The 19,145-nt window shown below is 48.5% G+C and overlaps 1 protein-coding gene across 2 annotated transcripts in view; it reads left to right on the top strand.

Moving 5' to 3' along the window:
* The first annotated feature begins 1,685 nt into the window (after positions 1-1,685).
* Positions 1,686-19,145, top strand: part of NOD2 (nucleotide binding oligomerization domain containing 2) — a 46,881-nt gene continuing 29,421 nt past the window's right edge. The window contains exons 1-4 of one of the 2 annotated variants that reach the window (XM_004371594.2): positions 1,686-1,729; positions 5,993-6,077; positions 8,548-9,014; positions 18,323-18,428. In XM_004371594.2, the coding sequence (XP_004371651.1) occupies positions 8,556-9,014; positions 18,323-18,428 (565 nt within the window). In that variant the 5' untranslated portion in view covers positions 1,686-1,729; positions 5,993-6,077; positions 8,548-8,555. Of the gene's footprint in view, positions 1,730-4,393; positions 6,078-8,547; positions 9,015-18,322; positions 18,429-19,145 lie in introns of those variants that run through there. The other variant, XM_023726922.1, reaches the window with a different exon arrangement.

Below are 19,145 nucleotides of genomic sequence, written 5' to 3'. Positions count from 1 at the left end.
CAAAATAAAGAAAACAAAAATCCTCACAACTGGACCAATAAGCAACATCATGATAAATGGAGAAAAGATTGAAGTTGTCAAGGATTTCATTTTACTTGAATCCACAATCAACACCCATTGAAGCAGCAGTCAAGAAATCAAAGGATGCATTGCATTGGGCAAATATGCTGCAAAAGACCTCTTTAAAGTGTTAAAAAGTAAAGATGTCACTTTAAGGACTAAGGTGGGACTGACCCAAGCCATGGTCTTTTCAATTGCCTCATACGCATGTGAAAGCTGGACGACTAATAAGGAAGACCAAAGAACTGATGCCTTTGAATTATAGTGTTAATGAGGAATATTGAATATACTATAGACTGTCAGAAGAAACAAACAAATCTGTCTTGGAAGAAGTGCAACCAGAATGCTTATTAGAAGCAAGGATGGCGAGACTTCATCTGACATACTTTGGAAGTGTTATCAGGAGGGACTAGTCCCTGGAGAAGGACATCATGCTTGGTAGAGTAGAGGGTCATCGAAAAAGAGGAAGACCCTCAGCGAAGTGGATTGACAGTGGCTGCAACAATGGGCTCAAGCGTAACAACGATTGTGAGGACGGCGCAGGAGTGGGCATTGTTTTGTTCTGTTGTGCATGGGGTTGCTCTGAGGCAGAACCAACTGGACGACATCTCACAACAACAACATGTTACTATAATACATGAATACTAAAGACTGGCACCTAGTAAGCACTCTATAAATTAGCTATTTTCATTGTATTTCTTTGAATTGACTTCACATTTTCACGAATCCAAATGCAAGTGTTTTAAAAGGAGCTTTTATATTAATACCTTAAGTGGAAAACCAGTGTCGCTTGCTCTGAGGAACAAGAAATCATGAAACACATTTAATGAAAACGGATCAGTGATATTAAATTCTAGTTAGTTATTGTGGCGAGTGGAGTAGACTAGGCAGTGTTAGAAAAGGGTTTAGGCTGATGAGCACTAAGCGGAGACCTGTCTCCTGAACTGAAACAGAAAGATGGAAAGAAAAATGAAAAAAGAGGAACCTCACTACCACATGACTTACTTGTGGGTCATGCCCTGTTCAGAGTGGCCTAAAGTGTAACCCATCACACTCTGGAAAGTGCTATTCTGGGAACTGAGCTTTGCAATTTTAAGGTTTTAGATGACTGTGGGCTTACTGACCCCCCAAAAGTGCATTGATTGATACTGGCACCAATAGCTTTTCATGTCACGGAATACTGCCGTGTGTGGGTGTATGTGTGTGTGTGAGAGTGTGTGACAGAGTGTGTGTGACAGTATGTGTGTGTGGGAGAGTGTGTGTGATTGTGTGTAAGAGTGTGTGAGTATATGTGACAGTGTGCGTGAGTGGGAGAGTTGTGTGTGTGTGTGTGTATATGTGAGTGTGTGTGTGTGTATATGTGAGTGTGTGTGTGTGTGCGCGCGCGCGCGTTGGAGGGGTTTCCCGAGAGACTCTCCAGCCCTCCTCCTAGTTCAAATGTGGCGGTAGAGAAGGACACACTTGCCGACTCTCCCACCCTATCAGTCATCCAGTGAGCTCTTGCCGGCGGGGAGGCGGGTTCTCCCAGGGGGTGCGGCCAGCGCCCCAGAGGAGAGCGGGGTGGACAGCTAAGGGGCGGAGCCGGGCGCCCGCGTAGCCTGAAGCCCGAACCAGAGCCGGAATTGTGGCCCAGGCCCGGGTCGAGGAGTCGGGAGCCTGCGACTCCGCGGTGAGTGCTGGCTCAGGGCGCGCTACCTGCGCGGCTACGCCCAACACCGGGGCGGCGGGGAGACGGTGGGCCCCGAGGATCCCACGTCCCAAGTCGGACACCTGGCTCCAGAGCCGTCCTGGCCTTTGGGTTTGGGGAGGGCCTGCCTCCGTTTCCCCTTGGGGAGCTCTGAGGAGTAGGTGGGGACGGAAGGAAAGGGGCGTCTCCAGGGCGGGGAGCCCCCTGGCGGGCTGCGGATACAGAGGACTTCCGAGCCCCCAGGAACCTTTGAGATCTGAGGAGCAGCTGACTTGGGAAGTCGTGTGGTTGGTGGGGGAGAGGATGTGCAGTCCAGAGGGGCACGCGGCCCGCTCAGGTCTGGGGATCAGAAGATTCAGCTTCAGGTCTTTGTCCGTTGCCTTCCTCTCTCTGGGCCTCAGTTTCCCCATCTTCACCAAGCCTGTGAGTGTATGTGAGTCTGCCTATCTGATCTCTAACCCCGCCTCGGGCTCTTTAATTCACCCCTTGGGTGTGAGATTCCAGTTCACCCCCCATCCTGCCTAGACAGGCCCACTCCAGGCTTGCCCAGAGCCCAGGTCTCTGCAGCTCTGTTGGTGAGCAGGCATCTGGTCCTACCTGCTTTCCCACAAACTGAAAAAGCCTCCCCAGCTCCCCTGGGGAGGGTCTCCTCCAGCTGGATGGGGGCTGGCAGCTGAACCCCTGGCTTCGAGTCTTCCTTTGCCTGTCTAGCTCTTTCTGAGCCCTTTGCTGACTCCCTGCCTTTGGCCTCCGTCTTGGTCTCCCCGTGCGCTGTGGCCTGGCCTCCTCCAGGGTCCTTGTTCCATGGAGGGGAAAAGCCTGTACCGGCACCTCCAGTGTACCCTACCGTGGTCCCGGGGTGAAGAAGACTGGAAGGGCATTCCCATGACCCCGCCCCGATCACTCTGCTGGCTTGCTGGTCACTCAAGGCTCCTTTGCCTCTTGATATACTGGGATCTGAGGCAGGAACCAACCTCAGAGCTCATGTGGCCCCCAGCCCCCTCCCACCCACTGCAGAATCCCAGCTGAGCGGTGGCATAGCTTCTGCAGCTCATACCCTGTGGCGGGGAGCTCCTTACTTACGAGGTGCCCCTTCTGAGTCTTGCAGCTCTCCTGACATTTAGCCAAAATCTGTGAGGTGCAACTTCCACCTGGATCCCACTTCTGCCTCCTGGAGCTGAGTAAATTCATTCATTCAGAAAACTCTTACTAATGCACCCGATGAGACATTGGGTATATAGCAACAAAGCATACAGACAAAACTCCTTGTCCTCATGGAGTTCACACTCCAGGGAGGTGTCAGGCAATGATCCAGGAAGTCGGTACATAGTATGTCAGGTAGTGAAGAGGGCTATGGAGAAAATAAAGCAGGGAAGGGGCCTGGGGGGGCTGGGCTTGGAGACTGCAGTTTTAGATAGCATAGTTGGGGAAGGCCTCTCTCTCAGAGACAGCGGCCACTGAGCAAAGCCTTGGAGAAAGTGAGGGGCGAGCTCTGTAAATCTTGGGGCGCAGGAGAGTGCACCAGCGGCGGCAGGAAGTGCACATGCCTTAAGGCAGAAGCCTGATGGGAAGGAGCAAGCTGGGCTTGTTCTAGAAACAAGGAGGCCAGTGTGGCTGGCTGGAGCAGAGTGGGTGAAGGGGATCAGTAGGAAGGAAGTTCAAGAGGGTTGGAAGAGGTGTAAGGCTTGAGAGTCACCGTGAGGGTGTTGGTTTGCACCCTGAATATGATGGAGGCCATTGGAGCACTTTAGCAGAGAAAGTGCCTGCTCTGAGTTAGGGTTTAGCTGGTTTATCTGGCTGTGGGGTGGCGGTGAGGGCACAGGGGAAGACCAGTGAGGCGACCCAGCTGCCATTCAGAGGAGAGACCATAGAGCTTGGAACACGGCATAGCAGTGATGAGAAAGAACCAGATTTTCAGATTTGGGCTATATTTTGACAGTCGGGTTAATAGGATGTGGGGTGTAAGAGAAAGGGCGCAGCCAAGGAAGATGCCGAGGGTTTTGGTTTGAAGTACCTGGAAATTTGGAGCTGCCATCAGCAGATGGGAAAGATGGTGGCAGGAGCTCTTGAGGGGGAGATCAGGAATCTGGTTTGTACTTGTAAAGTTTCGGATACGGATTAGACGTCTATCTGAAGATGTCTAGGAGGCGTTTGGGGAAAGTGTTGAGGAGAGGTTGGAGCTGGAAATAAAATTTGGGGCATCATCACTGTGTGAACCAAAACCAGTGGCTGTGAAGCAGAGCCTGACTCATGGTGCCCCCGTGTGTCAGAGTAGAACTGTGTTCCACAGGGTTTTCAATGGCTGATTGTTTGGAAGTAGATCACCAGGGCTTTCTTCTGAGGCACATCTGGGTTGACGCAAACCACCAACTTTTCTGTCAGCAGACAAGCGCTTAATTGTTTCCACTATCCAGGAACTCCCATCATCATATAAACCAAACCTGTTGCTGTCAAGTCGATTCTGACTCAGAGAGACCCTATAGGACAGAGTAGAACTGCCCCATAGGGTTTCCAAGGAGGGCTGGAGAATTCGAACTGTCGACCTTTCGGTTAGCAGCCGAGTGCTTAACCACTGCACCACTAGGGCCTATCACCATATAAACCCAACCAAACCCATTGCCGTTGAGTCGATTCCGACTGATAGTGGTCCTATAGGACAGAGTAGAACTGCCTCATAGGGTTCCCAAGGAGCAGCTGGTGGATTCAAACTGCCGACCTGTCAACCTTTCAGTTAGCAGCCAAGCTCTTAACCACCATGCCCCCAGGGCTCGCATCACCAGATAGCTGGTATTTAAAGCCATAAGGCCAGGTAAGCTCACTTACAGAGAGAGTGATACAGGAGAAGAGATTACTCACTCACTCGCACCCGTCACCCACGGTGGGTGAGATGGGAGGAAAACCCAGAGGGTGGAGCGTCCTGGGTGCTAGTGAGAAAAGGCCGCCCAGGGCCAGGGAGGCCGAAGTTACGACAAATGCCTTTGGCACAACAGCAAGAAGAGGGCAGTTACCTGTGACCTTGGCAGAAGCAGTCTGGGGAAGGGGTGGGCCAAAGCCCTATCACAGAGCATGGGAGGTGAGGACTTGGAGAAGGCGTACAGACCACTGCCTAGGAGTCCTGCGGCATGGGGGACACAGAATGAGACTGTGGCCGAAAGGGGGAGGGCTTTACTCTTCAGATGAGAGAAATTACAGCCTGTTTGGGACCATTGAGAAATGGTGTCCTAGAAAGAGAAGCTGGGTGAAGAGGCCAGAGAATGGAGGGTGGCTGAAGGAGGTGAGGAGGTGGGCCCAGTACCCCAGGGGAGATGTAGCCCTAGCTGAGAGCCAGCCAGCTCAGGAGTGGGCTTCCTGGGCCCTCCCTTCCTCTCCTATCTGCAGTGGGCTGGGATTTCAGCACTTAAGCAAAGTAACTGGCTCATGGCCCCAGAGAACCCTAGGCCTGCTTTGAGGGCTCAGGAAGGAAGGCAGTGTCAGGGCTGAGGACTGGGAATGGGGACAAGGGTGGGTCCATATGGACCACTCTGTCTGCCTGACCCCCTGTTCCAGCAAGAAAGCACCCCTCTGCCCTTCCTTTGCACAGGCCTTACTTTCCCTGGTGGCACAAATGGTTAAGGGCTTGACTACTAACCAAAAGGTTGGCAGTTCAAACCCACTCAGAGGTGCCCCGGAAGACAGGCCTGGCAATCTGCTTCCGAAAGGTCACAGCCTTGAAAACCCCATGAAGCAGTTCTTCTCTGCACACATGGGGTCACCATGAGTCGGAATCAACTCAAGGGCAACTGATCACTTTCCCTGAGGAAGAGCAATAATGACTCCAAAGTTGTAGTAAATGAAGCACATAAGAAAGGGCAGTGCACATAGACTGATTTATTAATCTGAAGAGAGAAAGTCTGAGCAGGTGATAAAAGGCAAGGGGCAGCCTTTGTGAAATAAGTGGTGGGTGAACATCTGTTTTCTCTTTCCCGATTTAAACTGAAGCAGGAGAAACTTAAGCTAGACATTATGAAGAACTTCCTGAGCTAGTTAGTGAGGATTGCAACAAGGTCAGGTCCTCTTCCCCAGATGTTTACCATGAGACCAAACAATGCCTGTCTTTGGGGTAGTGGGCGGGCTGTTTTGGTCCTTGGGGATTCTCCCTGCTCTGAGGTTTCTGAAAGAAGGCTAGGACAGAGGTGGGACTTTCCAGCTGCTCGTGGTTGGACAGAATGTCAAGCCGCATGGCCGGGACCTGTCTTTCCCTTCCAGTCTCTGATGACTCTGACGACAGAGCCCTGACATCACTAGCCTGGGTGTGCTGTGGCTAGAGCCTTGGTCAGCCGCCTCCAAATTGGTATGTTTGGGAAGGGGCCCTTCAGACTCTCCGTGTGTCTGCCTGTGTGTGTGGGGGGGAGGCGGGCACATCTGTGGGTGTGTCTCATGTCCCCGGTGGGGTTTCTCAGCGAGGGTGATGGTGGACTCACAAGGCCTTGTGTCAGAACCGCTGAGAATTACCTAATTCTGTTAGGTTGGCTGGCCAGCCCTGGCTCCTGGCCCATCTTTTTGGGGTCTCCCCCGGGGGTGGGTTTTGTGGACACGTCCAGGCCTGCCAGTCCTGCTGCTCCATCCAGTCTCATGTGTGGTAGTGGGGAGAGGGTGGCCCAGCTGTCCCCGTGCCCTGGAAAGAGAAGGCATCCTCTGGGTGACAGAGATGGACATTCTGCATACCTCTGGTGTTTTCCCCAGGACCGAGGCAGGGGTGGCGGCGGGGGCTGTGCCACATCCCTGGCTGGGAACCACTGCAGGCCAAGCCTGGAACTTTCTGCCCTTCCCACCTGTCCTTCCCTGCCCCCACCCCCGCTCTTGGCTCCTCTGCTCGGCAGCGGGCACAGGAGGAGGCCTGCTTGGACACGGAGAACATTTTTAGTTCCTGGTTTACGGCGGCCTCTGCAGTGGGCCAGCCATCCTTCCCAAGCTGCCAGACACGCAGGTAGCCTCACTGCCTCAGTTTCCTCATCTGGCCGGCGACGGCCCTGCGGCCCGTGTGTTGGCAGCGTTCCGAGCTGAAGATTTCTCCTTTTGTTTACCTTCGCTAGCGTATGAGGAAGGGCCCAGCGTGTTCCAGCCCTTCCCCTCCTCTGTGGGGTTTTTGATTCATGAACACTCCCACGAGGCCTTGGCTGGACCCAGCCGTGTTCCAGGCTCAGGGATGTCAGGATGAGTAAGACTGAGGCTCCATCTTGGGCCAGGCAGGGAGGGCGACACATAAACAATGAAATCCCCCAGCCCGTTCGTGTCTGCTCCCCCTCCACAGAGGGCTTGAGTGCCTTAGAATGTCCCTGATTTATAAAAAGAAGCAGGCCTTCCTCTTGATTTTTCCATCCCCACACCATTTCACTTTCGTTTTCTCTGGGCAGAGCACCAATTCTTTGTCCCTGGTCCCTGGGACAATCGCAGAAGGGACCATGCAGAGAGATTTCTCTGCTACCAGGGCACCCTCCCAGGGCTTGAGGCTCCCGGAAGTTGCTTCCCCCTCAAAGTCCCAGAATCCAGAGCGTGAGGGCTGAGCTGAGAGCAGGCCATTGCCAGCTGTGGCCCAACAGCAGCAGCAGGGCAGGGCAGTGTATACTGAGTGGTGGGGAGAGAGAGGAGGAAGGGAGAGCTGGGGAGCAAGTGGCGCAGGAGTAGAGAGAGGACTAGCAGGCAGCAGCGCGCCTGGAAACTAACAAACAACTTAGTTTGCATCATTATTTGCCCTTCACTTGACTTGGGATCTTTTTAGCACTGTTCTGGGCCTGCTCCTCAGGGTAGCAGAGGGCATGAGTGGGCTGGGGGCTCCTGTGGGGAACTCAGATATAAGGTAGTTAAAGGCCCGTGTTTGGAGTCCTGCTTCTTGAGTTGCAATCCTATCTCCACTTCATCTGAGCCCTTGAACGAGTCACTTAGCCTCTCTGTGCCTCAGTTTCCTCATCTGTAAAACGGGACTGATCATAGCACCTAAAGTTCCCTGGGTCACGCAAATGGTTTGCGCTTGACTACTAAACTAAAGGTTGGTGGTTCAAACCCACCCAGCGGCACCACAGAAGAGAGCCCTGGCGATCTGCTTCCATAAAGATTACAGACATTGAAAACCCTATGGAGCACAGCTTTGTTCTGTAACACATGGGCTCACCATGAGTCAGAACTGATTCGGCAGCAATAGGTTTGGGCTTTTTTCTCATAGCACCTGCCTCAGAGTGGTTAAAAAAAAAGAAAAGAAAAAAAACCCGTTGATTCCGACTCATAGCGACCCTATAGGACAGAACAGAACTGCCTCATAGGGTTTCCAAGGAGCTGCTGGTGGATTTGAACTGCCGACCTTCTGGTTAGCAGCCAAGCTCTTAACCACTGCACCACCAGGGCCCCTTCAGAGTGGTTGGGAGGGATAAATGAATTCTCACAGCCATGCATGTGCTTGATAAATCTTAGCCTTAGTGGAAAGAGAGCTGCTGTGGCCTGAATCAGACCCACATGAATTCTGTGATCCCTTGGGGGATATTGCTCCTTTAACTCAAGGGTGTCTTTTTAAACTTCTTAAGCTAGGGAGCAAGCATGAATAGGGAGCTAGGGTCTCGATTTAATGCCTGACGGCTTCAAACTCTCTGTGGGGCCTCGAGCGGGTTTCTTGGCTTCTCTGGACCTCAGTTTGCACATCCGCACAATGGGGGCTGGATTGGGTGATGTCTGAGGGGAGAACCATGGCTGGCTCAGACCTGGGCTGGGCCTGGCTTACCCCCTGCCTGGCTTCTGGAGAAGTCCTGCGCTCACCTAGCTTTCCTCCTCAGGTTGTGAAATGTGCACACAGGAGGGTTTTCAGGCCCAGAGGAGCCAGCTGGTGGGGCTGCTGGTCTCGGGGTCCCTGGAGGGCTTCGAGGGCGTCCTGGACTGGCTGCTGTCCTGGGAAGTCCTTTCCTGGGAGGATTATGAGAGCCTCAGCCTCCTGGGCCAGCCCCTCTCCCACCTGGCCAGGCGCCTCTTGGACACGGTGTGGAACAAGGGAGCTTGGGGCTGTGAACAGCTCATGGCGGCTGTTCAGGAGGCCCAGGCCGACAGCCAGCCCCTCGAGCTTTGTGGACTCTGGGACCCACACTCACCCTGCCCAGCCCGCGAGCTGCAGAGTCACCGGCCAGCCATTGTCAGAAGACTCTACAGCCACGTGGAGGGCGTGCTGGACCTCACACAGGAGCGGGGCTTCATCAGCCAGTACGAATGTGATGGAATCAGGCTGCCCATCTTCACGTCATCGCAGCGGGTAAGGCACGTTCATGCTGGGTACACAGAATTCACAGGAAAAGGGTGGTTAGTCCCCAAGACTAATTAGTCTTGTGAAGTCAGCCCTACGAGGTACCATGGGCCATGAGATTCCCCCTGCAAAGGTAGGTAGCAGGTAGAAGTGGCTCTTGCTTATGGGCAGCACGTCTCTTGTGTTGAGAGGGCTGTTGTGTAGTGGCTCAGGGCTTGGATCCAGGAGCCCGAATGACATGTGCTCTGAGCCCACTCTGTGACTTCAGGTCTCTGTGTAACCTCTCCATCCTCATTCTCGCTTGTCTTGGTTTCCTCATCTGTAAAACACTGATTAGAGTCTTATGGGTACCTGTCCTATAAGATTTTGGGAGAACTCAATGAGTCAGTCATGTTGTGCTTAGAGCAGGGTCTGGCTCGTAGTAGTTGTTGTTAGCTGCCATTGAGTTGACTCCAACTCATGGCGACCCCACCTACAACAGAATGAAGTGTTGCCCGGTCCCGTGCCATCCGCACAGTCACCGGCACGTTCAAGTCCGCTGTTGCGGCTATTGTGCCAGTCCATCTCACCGAGGATCTCCCAGGCCCTGGTTGGCCCTCTGCTTCACCAAGCATGATGTCCTCCTCCAACGATTGATCCCTCCTGATGACGAGTCCAGAGCAGGCAAGTCAGTGGGACAGTGTTCTGCTGTGATCCATGAGGTTTTCATTGGCTGATTTTTGGAAGTAGATTGCCAGGTCTTTCTTCCTAATTTGTCTTAGCCTGGAAGCGCCCTGGAAATCTGTTCACCATGGGTGATCCTGTTAGTATTTGAAATCTTGGTGGCATAGCTTCCAGCATCACAGAAACTTGCAAGCCACCACAGTACAGCAAACAGACAGAGGGGTAGTGGGGCACAAGCTGTTGCTGTGTGCCATTGAGTCACTTCTGACTCATAGCGACCCCATGTGAAAGAGTAGAACTGCCTCATAGGGTTTTCTTGACTGTCATCTTTATGGAAGCAGATTGCCAGGTCTTTCCCTTGCAGAGCTGCTGGGTGGTTTCAAACTGCCAACCTTTTGGTTAGTAGCTGAGCGCTTAGCCATTGGGCCACCAGGGTTTGGGGCACATAGTAAATATTCATTGGGATTGGCTGCTACTATTTCTGTGAAGAGTGACAGTCTGCACTTGTACACCTTTACTGCTGTGTGTTTTAAATTAACCACTCAACGGATTATACCACTTCGTTATGTAAAATCCATATTTAATAATTAATATAACACACTATATACTAATGGAGTTTAAATGTCCACATCGGATTTCTGACATGAGATTGCATTAGATCATAGACATTCGGCACTGGGATATAACTGCGCCTGAAAAGTAATGATGCAGCAGAGACCACAAGAACAGAAGAGTGTCTGCTGGGTGTTTTTAAAACTCTCTGTTTTATTTTTGTCCAAACACATTGTACATCAGTGAGCCTCAGGCCTCCGGTGATGCGGATGGAGCAAGAATTAACATCCCACTTTACAGATTGGGAAACAGGCCCAGAGAAGTGGTTTGGGTAAGCTCACAGTAGTTAATGGGAGGCCTGGTGCTGGACCTACTGCCACAACTCATTCATTTCTCATTAATTATTCATTCATTTGGGAAGAATCTATTAGGTGCCTACTATACACCAGGCTCTGTCTTTAAGCCTTTTTTGTGCTCAGAGTACTTTGTACGTGGTAAATATTTGTTGATTAAATAAATGGGTTCTTGAATGAATAAATTATTGAGTTGGAATGACATTGCAATGTTAGGATGGGCTGGGTTGGATTACTTTCTAGTTTTTATTTTGGTCCATTTTTTAAAAAGATATTTGGTATTCAAGTGAGTCTAGGTAATAGGTTGAGGCTGATGGACTAAGTCAATCTACCTACAAGACTGTCTTAAAACTCACTCGAGGTGGCTATTTATAGAGCAGACATGGTATGGTCCCTGTTAATTATTGTTAGGTGTGGTCAAGTCCTCAACTCCTAGTGACCCCATGTGACAGAGTAGAACTGCCCCACAGGGTTTCCTAGACTGTAATCTTTATGGGAGCAGATCTCCAGATCTTTCTCCCACGGAGCCTCTGGGTGGGTTCAAACTACCGCCCTTTCATTTAGCAGCCGAGCGCTTAACCAGTGCTCCACCATGGCTCCGTAGTGCACTTGAAACCTGCCATTATACCTTGAACACCATCTCCTTGAGCCTGGCCCCGAGGGGGTTACGAAAACATGTTAGTTAGTGTACCTACCTTGATATCTCTTGATCTATTGGACGGATCGAATCAGCCCATATGGAGAAGTTACAGGATTGTGTCTAGTCATCTTTGATCAAGTGTTCAGCAGTGTGGTCTGGTCTGGATGCTCAGAAGGAGGTTAGAGAAGGTAGCCTAGATCTCTGGGGCCTGGAGGAGACAGGGCATGAATAGAGTAAGTATCTGGATGGATGAGAGAAAAAAATGAGATAAATGGAGAACATTTTGACATGGTCAAGGACTTCATTTTACTTGGATCCATAATCAATGCCCATGGAAGTAGCAGTCAAGAAATCAAACGATGTATTGCATTGGGCAAATCTGCTGCAAAAGACCTCTTTAAAATGTTAATTACAAAGCAAAGATGTCTTTTTGAGGACTAAGGTGTGCCTGATCCAAGCCATGGTATTTTCAATCACGTCACATGCATATGAAAGCTGGACAATGAATAAGAAAGACAGAAGAAGAATTGACTCCTTTGAATTATGGTGTTGGCGAAGAATACTGAATATACCATGGACCGCCAGAATGAACAAATCTGCCTTGGAACAAGTACAGCCAGAATGCTCCTTAGAAGTAAGGATGGCGAGACTTTGTCACATGTACTTTGGACATGTTATCATGAGGGACCAGTCCCTGGAGAAGGACATCATACTTAGTAAGGTAGAGGGTGAGTGAAAAAAAGGAAGACCCTCAATGAGATGGATTGACACAGTGGCTACAACAATGAGATCAAACATAGCAACAATTGTGAACATGGCACAGGACCAGGCAGTGTTTCGTTCTGTTGTACATAGGGTTGCTATGAGTCAGAACCAACTCGACAGCACCTAACAACAAAGAAGAAATCATTATAGTAATCAGTGAATATTCAGAATTAAGCAATAATGAGGTGCCCTGGTCACACAGTGGTTAAGCACTTGACTGCTGACTGAAAGGTGGACAGTTCAAACCCACCAGCTGCTCTGTGGGAGAAAGATGTGACAATCTGCTTTCATAAAGATTACAGCCTTGGAAACCCTACGGGGCAGTTCTGCAGTGTCCTGTAGGGTCACTATGAGTCAGAATTAACTTGACAGCAAAGGATAAACAATAATGATAATATAATTCATCAAAATTTATGGGATGCAGCTAAAGCAGTTTGTAGAGGGAAATTTATAACCTTAAATGCTTATATTTGAAAGAAGAAAGACTGAACTTTAACTAGCTTAGAATCCATCATAAGAAAGGGCCAGGTAGACAGCAAAAGCAGAGATTGAGACCTGGGACTGAGCTGAATGGGTAGAAAGGATGGTAGACAAAGGATCTCAGGATTGTAGGAGATTATTGAGGGACTGAACTTGGCCAAGGGTTAAGATTTTAGAATCCAGCTCTCTCTGACTCTCCTTTGAGCTCCGGCACTCTATGACTCTCTGATTTGGTAGCCTTCCCTGGGTGGCTGAATTTATGGTTCAGTGGCTCTGTGGGTTGCACTTGTGGTATATCCAACTAATACACCCCCAGTCCAGGATGGCCTCGTATGCTCTCATAAACTGACCTTTTAAAATTTCCTGTAAGGAGATGGTTGTCATGAATTGCAGATTAACCCAAAAACCAAACCGATTGCCGTCAAGTTGATTCTGACTCACTGGGGGCTAAAAATGCTGTGGAATGAAATAAAATGCAGATCAAAGCACTACATGCTGACATACCCATTGCCATCATTTACCGAATGAGTGCCTACTGTGTACGAGGTGCTGTGCTCAGTCCTTTCCATGTTATTTTCTCATTTAAGCCACATAGCAGCCTTCCAAGGTGAGCATCATCATCTCCATTTAACAATGGAGAAATTGCCCAAATCACCCATGTGGGACTGTAGGAGATTACTGAGGGACTGGACTTAGGAAGGGAAGTGATCCAGCTAGAATTTGAATCCAGGCCTCTTTGATTCCAAAGCTTGTGTTTGTCCCTCTCTGACATGAAGTGGTGAACTTGCTCAGTTGAGCATAACAGTTGTGAAGAAACCCGAGGCTGTTAACGTCAGCTGGTATCCCGGCTGCCCGTCTTGACTCACGCAACTGCTGAAGTCCATAGGACTGAGGGGTCAGATGGAGTTCTGAATTGCTCGGCTCTGTCATAATTACCTTGAACATTTTTAGTCAGGTAGTGTACAATGCCTATGGAAGAGTATATAAATCACATATGTATGGTTTAAACTGTTCCTATCACCCAGGTTAAGAAATAGAACAACAGTACCAGTTGTTGTGCCGTTGAGTCGATTTTTGACTCATAGGGATCCTATGTGACAGAGTAGAACTGCCCCATAGGGTTTCTCAGGCTGTAATCTTGACCGGAGAGATTGCCAAGTCTTTTCTCCTAAGGAGCTGCTGATGAGTTAGCAGCTGAGTGCTTAATAGATGTGCCACCAGTACCCGTGTCCTTCCTCAACTGAATCTACCAGAGGTAACCACTAGCCAGAATTTTGTGTTAATTATTCCTTTGATTTCCTTTATAGTTTTAGCAACTTTTAGAGCAAATTCCTAAACAATACATTGTTGACTTTTGAAACACAGTAGTATACACAAACAAGGAGCCCTGGTGGCCCAATGGTTAAGCGCTCGGCTGCTAAATGAAAGGTTGACAGTTTGAACTCACCAAGCGACACCATGGGAGAAAGACCTGGCCATCTGCTCCTGTAAAGATTACAGGCCTAGGAAGCCCTATGGGGCAGTTCTCCTCTGTCACGTGGGATTGCTGTTGGTCGAAATTGACTCGCTGGCACACAGCAACAAATACACAAATGTAGCTGAGTAAGAAATGGGCAGTATTGCCACTTTTTAGATGAAGGCTACCTGGAACAGGGAAGCTGAACAGGGTCTCAGGGGCATGGTCTGGCTTCACCTTCCCTGGGAGTGTATAATGGCCTCTTCTGGGAAGTCAGAGCCCTGGTGGTGCAGTGGTTAAAGCACTTGGCTGTTAATGAAAAGGTTAGTAGTTTGAACCCACCAGGTGCTCCATGGGAGAAGGATGTAGCAGGCAGTCTGCTTTCGTAAAGATTACAGCCTTGGAAACCCTATGGGACAGTTCTACTTTGTCCAAAAGGTTTGCTATGAGTTAGAATCGACTCACTGGCAGTGGGTGTGGTTTGGGTTTTCTGGGAAGTCAGTGACAAGGCCATGAGTGAGTCCCGGGAAATACAAGGCTCACTATAGTTGGAGGCTCTTGTAGGGCCAGTGTGAGTCAGGGACTGAATGTCCAGCAGGAATACCGGGAGAGGAAGTGAGCTGCTCGTTATGTTTAATTCTCAGCTTACCAGAGGCTATTCCAGCTTTTAGGAGTAGGTCAAAACTAAACACTTCTGTGGGGTAAAAAGAATGTCCTCAGCTGACCCAGGCAGCGAAAGTTGAGGGAAGGGATGATATCAGTCTGTGGTGGAAACAAGCGGAATACAGATGGAAATCAGACCAGACTTGCATGGGCATCGTGGAGATAACTACCCTCAGTATGCCTGAGTCTTGAGTCACACTGCTCCAATCTGGACTGGTGGCCCACAGCCGGCTTCCTGAGATTTCCTTTCACAGTTCTCTGTGTTGGGTCTCTTGTATTCTGAGTACTTACTATGTCTTCCTCTTTCCTGTTTGTTTTTTTTTTTCTTCCCACTTTGGTAGAGCATATTCTTCAATAAATTCTTTACAACGAGTGTATGGGACTTAACTTTTCTGAGCTCTTAGGTGTCTGAAAGTTCCTTCACACTTGATCGACACTATGGCTGGGTATAGAATTCTGGGTTGGATTTCCTTTTCCTTCAGCATGTTGATGGCATTACTTCATTATCTTCTTTCTTCCAATGTTACTGCTAAGAATTGAAAAACTATTTTATAACTGTCTCTGGAAGCTTGTAAAATTTTCTTTTGGTCCTCAGCATTCTGAAATTTCACAATCATGTGCTTAGTTTTTCTTCCTTTGTACCAGGCACCATGTCTTTACGTTCTGAGAAATTTTCTTGATTAGTTTATTGATGATTTCTTCCTCTCCACTTTCTCTCTTCTCGCTTAGTGGAACTACTATTACTTGGATATTATAATTTCTAGACTGACCCTCTAATTTTCTTATATTTCTCTTCTATTTTCTATCCCTGTGTCTTTTTACTTTACTTTCTGTGTGGTATTCTCTATTTTATCTTTAAACCCTTCTATTGAATTTTTCATTTTTGTTTATCATGGTTTTAATTTCCAAGAGGTATTTTTGAATGTCCCTTTATTATAGTATCCTATTCTTGTTTTATATTCTCTTAATTAGGGATTGTAATGATAGGTTTGTTTGTTTTTTTTTTTTTTTTTTTTTGGTAACTTTTTTCACCTTGCATAAGCTTTTTGTCCCTTTCCCCCACTTGTTTGGTCTATCTCTCATACTAGATGCTTTCTTTGGGTATAGGATAATCTTTGGTTGTCTGCTTATGACTGAAATGGAGAACTTTAAAACTAATTGGAAACTCTGAGCACACAGGTGAAACTGGCCTGCCATGAGTTTCACTGTAGACACTTTGAGACATAGCAGTGTGTGCATCTTTAGATCTTTTCTCCTGGGTTGGTTGAGTTCCCACAGTAGATTTCATAAACTTCCTGCCTCGGCGTAAAGGCCTGACTGCAGAGTTCTGAGAGGGCTGAGAGGGCTGGATGGTGGTAATGGTGGTGATGGGAGTTTCAGAATTCTGCACTCATTTTGCCGAGTGATTATTCAGGATGGTCACTCAGCTGTATGACCATCCACCTGTAAACCTGTTGCCGTCAAGTCAATTCCAACTCATGGCGACCCTATAGGACAGAGTATAACTGCTCGATAGGGTTTTCATGGAGCGACTAGTGGATTCAAACTGCTGACCCTTTGGTTAACAGCCGTAGCTCTTAACCACGGTGCCACCGTAGTCACTTAAACCCTCTGTTTTGGGTACAACACTTGCCTCCTTAATTGTGTCCAGTGTCTCACAGTCTGGGAAGCCTCTGTTTTACCCTTTCTAGAACATCAATTTCCAGACTTTTGCCATGATGGGCCAGAGGCAGTTGCCAGTGGCTTAGAGTGGGGGAGGGAAACTAGAGATCGTTTTCGTAAACCACTTTGACCCGGTCCTCCTTATTTTAGTCATTTCCTTCCATTCTAGAGGTACTGGATGCTGGTGGTTCCAGTCTTTTACAGATTTTGGGACATACATTGGGCGGTTTTCAGCTTCTCCATTGCTGGCTTAGGACTTGGCTTTCTGGGGTCTTCTAAGTCCGTTAGCATTCAGTCATTCACCCAGCAAGTCCCTAGCGCCTCCTCTGTGCCAGGCTCTCTTCTGGGTGCTGGGGATACAGCAGGGAACAAAAGAGGCCAACTTGCCTGCCCTGGAGATGCTAATGTTCCGCTGGGGGAGATAGACAGTAAGCAAGAGGAAGCAAATTACAGAGTATGTCAGAAGGCATCAGAAGGCAATAAGTGCTGTAGAAAATAAATAGAGTGGGGCTTGAGGGTTGAGAGCTGGCCGGGGGGGTTGCAAGTGATTGCAATTTTAAATAGAGTAATCAGGGAGCCCTCACGGAGAAGGTGACATTTGAGCAAAGGCATGGAGGAGGTGAAGGGAGAGAAATGCTGGCAGAGGGAACGGCCAAGGCAAAGGCCCAGAGGTGCCTGGTGTATTCTAGAAACAAGGAGGCCAGTGTGCTCCGTGGATGAGCAAGGGGAAGAGGAGCAAGAGGTGAGGTTAGAGAAGTAACTGGGGTGCACACGGTTACAGACGGGTTATAGTCTGCTTTGGTCCTTGTAGGTTACTGTTGGACTTGACCAGTGGCCTTTGTTTGCAGTTTTCCAGATGAGCCATGATGGTGGCTTGGACCAGGGTGGTAGTAGAGGGAGTGATGAGAAGTGGAAGTGGTGGGGTTCTCTAGCTATGCATCCAGTACAGACGCCACCAGCTGGTCTATACCTAGATTCCGTAAGTGCAAAACACACACCAGATGTTGAAGGCTTAGTATGAAAGAGAAAAGAAACGTAAAATATTTCATTAATTTTTTTATGTTGATTACAAAGTGAAATGATAATATGTTGGATATATTGGGTTAAACAAAAAGTATTGTTAAACATAATTGCAACTTTTTTTTTTTAACTTTTTTTAAAGGCAGCTATTAGAACAATTGGAGTCCCTGGGGGGTAAACAGCTAACGCGCCTGGCTGGTAATCTAAAGGTTGGAGGTTCAAGTCTACCCAGAGGCGCCTCAGAGGAAAGGCCTGGCAATCTGCTTCCAAAAAAATCAGCCATTGAAAACCCAATGGAGCACAGTTCTACTCCAACACACGTGGGGTCGCCATGAGTCAGGATTGACTCCACGGCAAATGGTTATTAGAAGCTTTAAAATTAAACACGTCTTGCATTTGTGTCTCGTGTTGTATTTCTATGGGACTCTGCTGTTCTGGATACACCTTGAAGGTGGAGGCAACAGAATTTGCTGACGGACTGCAGAGGCGAGACCTCAAGGGCCACGCCAAAATTTTGGGGCTGAGTAACTGGAGGGCCAAAGTTTACATTAGCTGAGATGAGGAAGGCTGTAGGTTTGATGTGTGTGTAGGCGGGGAGGTTAGGAGTTCAGGTTTGGATAAATTAAGTTCAAGATGTTTGTGAAGCACAGAGTTAGCAAGTCCAGGGTTGAGGGGAGCAGTCCGGGCTGGAGATGCAAGTTCGAGAGATGATATTTCAAGCCGTGAGACTGAATGAAACATCCTTCTTCCAGTGATTTCCAGCTTCCAGAATTCTATTGCTGTTACCGCCTCTCCTGTTCTATCCTCGTAGCTTTATGTCTTTTTTTTTTAAAGAAAATCAGTCACTGTTTTAACGGGTTTCACCAGGGCACCAGATTGAAAGTCTGTGTTCAAGTCGCCATCCAATACTGTATTAACTTCATTAAGTTCATATCACTGGTTGTTTTCCTGTCATTTTATTGGGGTGGAAGAGTGATGTCTCTGAATTTATAGTCATCAGTAAAACCTTCCCACGCCTCTATTAGCCTTTCTGGAAAAACCGCTGCGTTTGATTTTCCCATAGGCAAGACGGCTGCTGGATCTTGCCACAGTGAAGGCCAATGGATTAGCTGCCTTTCTTCTACAACACGTTCAGGAATTACCAGTCCCGTCGGCCCTGCCTTTCAAAGGTATGTGTGTGTTCTTCTCAGTTTATCGGAAAGGGGAAGGAAGGCTGTACAGACAGATTCATGGGTAAGAGCGAAAACTCCACAGTGAGAGATGTGTCAGTTAGATTCCTCTCTCTGGCTGTGCCAAACCCCTGAGACTCAGCTTCCTCACTTTAAGGATAATACCACCTGTCTCATTGGGCTCTTGGGAGGATTCAAAGGTTGAAGGCATTTAACGTTAGCTGTCGCTGTGAGTCGGCGTTGACTCGACAGCAATGGGTTATGGGGTTATTAGCTCTTACTATAGGTCCCTGGGTAAACAAACGGTTTGCTATTAATCAAAAGCTTGGCAGTTCAAACCCACCCAGCAGCACCACAGAAAAAAGTCCTGGAGCTCTGCTTCTGTAAAGATTATAGCCAAGAAAACCCTATGGAGCAGTTCTACTCTGTGACACATGGGGGTCACCATGAGTGGGAATCGACTCAGCAGCAATGGGTTGGGTTGGGTTTTTTATTAGCGTTTATTACTGTCCACACTATGTAATGATAATTGGAGCCACCGTGTATTATTAAAAGGCTGTCTGCTGGCTTCCTTGTTATCTAAATTCTCATTATCCATACTGAAAAGATGTAGATAAAACACTTTTTTTGAAAAAAAGAATATTGTATTGTGTTTTCAGTGAAGGTTTACCCAGCAGTTTAGGTTCCCATTCAACAATTTCTACCCAAATTGTTCAG

Source organism: Trichechus manatus, unplaced genomic scaffold (genome assembly GCF_000243295.1).
Source record: "Trichechus manatus latirostris isolate Lorelei unplaced genomic scaffold, TriManLat1.0 scaffold00014, whole genome shotgun sequence".
Classification (NCBI taxonomy): domain Eukaryota; kingdom Metazoa; phylum Chordata; class Mammalia; order Sirenia; family Trichechidae; genus Trichechus; species Trichechus manatus.
Note: the sequence above shows the minus strand (reverse complement) of the source record. Positions and strands in the feature narration are given on the sequence as shown.